The sequence below is a fragment of the Notothenia rossii genome, assembly GCF_949606895.1.
Source record: "Notothenia rossii genome assembly, chromosome: 11".
Taxonomy (NCBI): domain Eukaryota; kingdom Metazoa; phylum Chordata; class Actinopteri; order Perciformes; family Nototheniidae; genus Notothenia; species Notothenia rossii.
This window is the reverse complement of record NC_136910.1, coordinates 53,452,273-53,458,783: the sequence shown is the minus strand read 5'-3', so window position 1 is coordinate 53,458,783 and position 6,511 is coordinate 53,452,273. Positions and strand designations below refer to the sequence as shown.

The 6,511-nt window shown below is 41.2% G+C and overlaps 1 protein-coding gene across 2 annotated transcripts in view; it reads left to right on the top strand.

The window, feature by feature from the left end:
• Positions 1–477: 477 nt before the first annotated feature.
• The window catches only part of LOC307025473 (uncharacterized protein), a 12,228-nt gene continuing 6,194 nt past the window's right edge, over positions 478–6,511 (top strand). The window contains exons 1-3 of one of the 2 annotated variants that reach the window (XM_079660173.1): positions 478–957; positions 3,085–3,147; positions 4,357–4,469. In XM_079660173.1, the coding sequence (XP_079516299.1) occupies positions 765–957; positions 3,085–3,147; positions 4,357–4,469 (369 nt within the window). In that variant the 5' untranslated portion in view covers positions 478–764. The remainder of the gene's footprint in view (positions 958–3,084; positions 3,148–4,356; positions 4,470–6,511) is intronic. The other variant, XM_079660174.1, reaches the window with a different exon arrangement.

Sequence of the window (6,511 nt, the reverse complement as noted above, 5' to 3'; positions counted from 1 at the left end):
AATGAACTACATCTCCCGTCTCGCACCACACACCAAGACGGCCGTCACGTTGGCATATTTCACTTTTTTCTTTCAGAATGAGGCGAAAAGCATTAAAAGACGTAAAAATCACTACAAGTCTGGGCATGTTGAGAGCTGTACATACACACAAGGAGTTAGTCGGTTCCAAGATCAAGCATGCAGGACCGGGATTCTGGGATTTGTAGTCTTTCTAGTTGCGTATTTTTCATAGTCTTATATTTCAACAGTTTTAAGACAAACTGTGAATTTTTTGACATGGAAATTATTTTTTAAGATTGACAAACATCATATGTGTAATTCATGGCACAATTCAAACGGGATCGAAAAATACGTTTTCTCTCTCCATTGACATATTTTTTCCGAAATAAGGTCCCATGGACCGGAAGTAGATGGGCGTGACTTCGCCTCTCTATATGACGGACCATCTCGCACATGCGCATTGCAAATCAGGCAGGGATTCAGATCGGATAGTCACACTGGGTCCAGGTGGCGTGTTGTCGCTACGGTTCTCTCTCTCTGTGTTCCTGAAAAAGCGTGTGTGAGCTCCAGCACTACTGATCCATCATCTGTGTGTTTCGATAAACTGTATGCTCTTTTTTCTGGAGCGTTTACCTCGGACTATAGGAGCTAGCTTAGCATGCTAGCTGGAAACACGTTGGCAACACTAGTCAGATTGAGCGTTTGATGGAGAGAAGGAAACAGTGTGTTTAACGGAGTTTGCAGGAAAAGGTGATCTAGTAAACATGAGTAAAGTCCAAATGCTGCTTTCGTTGAAGAAGCTGCTACTCAATCCTGCTGGTGAAGAGATCTTTGCTCTGTTTGAAAAAATGATGGCAGAGTACGAGGAGGAACTGTGTCGTTCAAAAGAGGAGAACAAGAGACTCCAGAAACTACTGGACGCTGTTTTACAGCCTCAGCTTCGGATACACAGAGCAGGTCTGTTCCCTTTACTCTTAATTAACACTTTAAACCTGGGGTGTCCAAACTACGGCCCAGGGGCCGGTCCTCAGCTAATTCAAAACGTATAATGAAATATGGGCCACAAATTAAACTTGTGCTTTTCTCATATTGTACTTCTTAAATATATATGTACATCCATATTACACAGTAGTTTTCATGTGTTAATAAGCACACTTTTAAAATAAATGTAGTCAATTCATGTTGATAAAATGTTCTAACACATCTTAGTTGATGAAAAAAAGCCTAATAACTTATTTACATAACAAGCTTGAAGTAGATCTACATATTTCATGTTATTATAATCACTCTGTGACTTCTTTTTTTAAGGGATGAGCTGCCAGCAAGATAAATGAAACCATATAGAGAGCTGTGATGTAGGCTGTCTTTTTTCTTAAAGCATATGCATATATACGATAGAGATCACCATAGTCCAGCACAGGTAAAAAGGTCACAGTGACTAGCCTTTTCCTGGCCTCAAGTGAGAAACAGGACTTGTTACTGAAAAAGAAACCTAGCCTCAACCTCAGCTTTTTAAGATGATTATTGACTTGAAGTTTAAAAGAGACAATCATCAAGCCAGATACCAAGGTATTTATGGCTACTGCCATGTTATGAGGCTGAAATTAGTGGGATAGTGCGCTGAACTTAGTGCGCTGAACTTTGAATCAGGGGGTAGCAAGTTTGAGTCCCACTGCAGCCAGGATGTCGTTGTGTCCCTGGGCAAGACACTTCACCCCAAATGGCTCCTGTGGGGGTTGTCCACAGTACTGAATGTATGTAAGTCGCTTTGGACAAAAGCGTCTAACAAGTAACATGTAATGTTATGAGGCCATGGAAAGTTGTAGAACAATGCAAATCACAAATCGCACTGTTCAGTCAAATTGACTTAATAGAATGTGCAGGTCATTCAGCTGGCTTACAAAGCTGAGTTGAATAATAACAATTTATGAAATTAAGTAGAAATTGCATAAATGTATATATTAAGTGAAAGCTTAAAGAAAAAAGTTACAATAACTTAATGATCAAATTCTTTTTTACAGTGTACTGTTTCAGAAATAATGCTTGGTTTGGAACATAATACTGCAATTAATCACGGCAGCGTTTTGCTGAGTTTCTCCCGGTAGAAAACTCTCTTAGTATAGCAGGGGAAAGCTGGGTGACGCTACAAAGGGGCGTGGCTAGCAGCAGCTGTTCCATTTAAAGCTATGGTCACAGAATCAGCCTTTTTGGAACAGGGCTGGAATAGAGGGGTATGAGGCATGGCTACAAATGGTGATCTGTTTGGTATTTTAAGCAAAAAAACTTCACAGACATGTTTTGTATAGGTATGGCCCTACAATATATTTGTAGTATTACTATTCTATAGGCGTAGTGTAGCTGTGAACAATCCCTGTGACGGGGCTCTATTTGTCCGTCCGAAAACACTGGCCTAGTCGGTTGGGTTAATTTCCCAAACTTTATTTACAGCAACAAAAAAATATAACGGAACCAGCACAACTTAAACAACAAAATAAAAATCCAAAACAGGCCGTCCATCACTCATTAGAGTAAACATGCTCTGGTGTTGCCTGATAGATAGATAGATAGATAGACATACTTTATTGTAATTTTAACAAGACACAGAGTGTACTATTAAAACAAAATGTCGTTGTCCTGGCTTACAGGAACAGGACAATATAAAAACTTGCTAAAATTGTACATATAAATAAATAATAGTGACGTGGTGCTGATAAAATTAAAGATAAAGTGTGCGTTTAAAATATAAACACTTACTATACATATAAATAAAATAGACATACTAGATAAAAAAGATGTGCTCTTCACACAGCGTAATGTAATCTTTATGTTACTGGTCTACTTGCTGTTCAGCAGTCTGATGGCATGGGGGAAAAAGCTATTGCAGAATCTGGCTGTTTTGCTCTTAATGCTGCGGAACCTCTTGCCGGAGGGCAGCAGGGAGAACAGAGCATGGTGAGGATGAGTGGGGTCTTGTTCTGGGCTTTTGTCAGGGAGCATTTCTGAGCGGTGTCTCTGATGGGAGGGAGAGAAACTCAGATGATTCTCTGCTGTCCTAACCACTCTGCACTCTCTTTAGCGTTGCAGTCTCTGGACCAGATGGAGATGCCGCTGGTCAGCACGCTCTCTATGGTTCCTCTGTAGAACGTGGTGAGGATGGGAGGGGGGAGCTGTACTCTTCTCAACCTGCGCAGGAAGTGTAGGCGCTGCTGTGCCTTCTTAGATAGTGATGTATTGTGAGTGGACCAGGTCAGACTGCTTGTGATATGCACCCCCAGGAACTTGGTGCTGTCTGTAGTCTTCACTGCTGTGCCGTTGATGTGGAGTGGTGGGTGACAGTGCTTTTTTTTTCCTGAAGTCGACAATGATCTCTTTTGTTTTATCGACATTCAGGATCAGGTTGTTGGTGTTACACCAGTCTGTCAGATGTTTCACCTCCTCCCTGTAGGCCTGTTCGTTGTTGTCCCTGATGAGTCCCACCACTGTTGTATCGTCCGCGTACTTTATGATGCGGTTGGTACTGAACCTGGAGCAGCAGTCGTGGGTCATCAGGGTGAACCGCAGTGGACTCAGAACGCAGCCCTGCGGGGAGCCGGTGTTTAAGGTGATGGTGCTGGAGGTGTTGTTACCGACCCGAACATACTGGGGTCTCTTTATTAGGAAATCCAGCAGCCAGGGATGTGTTGATTCCCAGGAGTCCCAGTTTGTTTACCAGATGCTGCTCTCTGCAACCATCTCCCGAACATGTCCCAGCTGTTGCCTTCATTGCAACAATCTTCCGAGTGACGTCTTCCAGGGCCAAACCCTGTCCCTTTTGAGCCCATAGCCCCTCCCACAGGCTTATTGTCCACAGGTGACACAATTAGCTCAAAACCACATTTCAACATAAAAATCCGACCCAAACATAAACAGGTTAACCACCTCTTAACATAAACATAATTCCCCATAATTAACAAACGTAAAATAAATAAGAAATTGCATGGTTCCTTTTTAGGAAGAGAGCAGGAAATGTTTGGTGTGTGTGTGTGTGTGTCGGCTGTCAGTGGCGGAGTCAGTCACTCTGTGACCCGCTCCGTCACAATCCCAAATACAATTCATTGTTTACATTACAGCTAGTGCTAAACCAGAAGAAATAACCCTTTTTCATTTTTAACTGGAAGTGGAAAGGGGCTGGGCTAAACAAGTTGAATTGAGCCAACAAAAATACACAATAGTTGGGACTAAGAAAGATAATATTAAAGTATAAAAACAAAGGCATTAATTAGGGCTGCAAAATGTCTCCCATTTTAATGGTGATTAGATTTTTAAATGCTAACACTTAACAGTTTTTTCTGACTGTGTGTTTCCTGTTTCTTGCAGACGCCCAGCAGCTGGTGGTGGTTAAAGAAGACGTTCTCCCTGACCAGCAGGAGTGGAGCACCAGTCTGGACCAGAGGACCCAGCTGGTATCACCAAGTATTTTTTATATAAATGTATGCATTTTATTTTTTCATCTTGAGACAGGAAATCAAATAAATGTAAAAAGAAATACAAACTTACATTTTGGGTGTATTCAGATTGCGGTTTCCCTCTTCTATCATCATTTATAGAAGTGCAACCTTAAACATGTACAGCAGTAAAATGCAAAACTGACAATAATCAAGAAACATCATTAATCAAACACTGACAGGGAACATTTTATTGCAGTATCATTACTTTTACATAAGAAGGTGCTGTAAATTTCTCTTAGAATACTTGCATACTTTTACATAAAGGGACCTAGTATGCAAAATGCACTTTTTGATGTCTCTTATACATAAATGTGTCCCCAGTGTGTAAGGAGACTCACAAAGTTTCAGAAAAGCTAACTTTTCCTCCTTAACCCACATCTAAAAACAAAAAAACCGCGGGTGCAAATGAGCAGATCCAGTATTTGGCTCCTAAGACGCCATTGGTGAAATGTGGCACCCGTGACACGTCCCAACCTATCGTCTCCGGCACACGTGACACGTCCCAACCTATCGTCTCCGGTACACGTGACACGTCCCAACCTATCGTCTCCGGCACACGTGGCACGTCCCAACCTATCGTCTCCGGCACACGTGACACGTCCCAACCTATCAGGCTTGTTTGAGATGAGCTGCGGGTTGCCTCGAAAGTAGACGAGAATAGCCGATTGCAGCGGGGGAGGTCTCAAAAAGCTCGCCTGAAGTCGGACAGCTCGGAGTCGGCTTGACTCGGTTTGCATTTATAAAGAATGCACAAATGTGTTTAATCGTTAATGTCAGATATGTACTAATTAAATAAATGTGTTCCTGCTCAAGATTAGATTCAACTTTATTGTTATTGCACATATTACTATGTACTAGGTACTGAGACAACGAAATGCAGTTTAGCTTTTAACCAGTGGTGCAAAAAGCAGTAAAGTGAAAAGTAATGTACACAATGTACAGAATAAAATATAGAATGAATTGAATGATGAATAAACAGTGAGGGGTATGAATACACAGTAGCCTATGAGCCGTATTAACAGTGTGTATGAATATGCTAAGATATATAAAGTATGAAAACGGTAAGCATTGCAAGTATAGTATAAAATATATAGATATTAATTTCATGATGATAAACATTGTGGAACAATGATGAAAAATGTGAATGGTAGTGGCGACGTAAAACTGACACAAAACAACAACAAACTTTTGCGGAGCCAATTGGAGAGTTTCATCACCAGCACGGGGTAAAAACCACCAATGAGCGCTCAACTCGAGATACCTGCGAGTCGTTTCCCTAACCATCATGCAACGCACTAGCAAGGCATTGGTCGCAATTGCGCAGGTCTGCGTCGGTCTCGCTCATCTCAAACGAGCCTACTGTCTCCGTATACAGTCGTCTAGCTCAGTGGTTCCCAACCTTTTTCCCAACCAGTCAGGCCCCCCTTGTTTAATTGGAAATATTTTCGAGCCCCCCCTAATCCGGTTCCCACCGAGATTGGTAGAATTAATTGTATATAGTTGTACAAACATTACATTTTCTCTGCTAATAATAATAACAAGACAAAAAGATTATAGACTATAATTGTATATATTATTATGGATTGGAACATGAACAAAAGTGATTGTATTGGCAGATGATCCTGTGCCACTGTGAAATAATGAGGCCTAATTAAAGGTAGGTAGGTAATTTTGGAGAAACCAGCTCGAGTACGCTAGAATTTGAAAATACACAGCCGGAAAAAAATCTGCCAGTTCCTTACAGTTTGTGCACAGATGGAAAGCTGGCAGGCAGGTAGGCATCCAGTTATTTTAGCCGGGCCGGCTAAAATGATTGGTCGTGCTTTTTACAGTACTACGGCTTCCACAGATGACATTTTTTTTAATGGATTTTTTGTCAAAGCACTTAAGATATTAATTGCTATCGAGATGTTAAGAGCATTCAATGGAATATAACAAAAAGTGTATCTCGAGCCGGTTTCTCAAACTTACCTACCCCACCTTTAATAATGAACATGTGACACAAAAGAATGTTCAAATGCTTT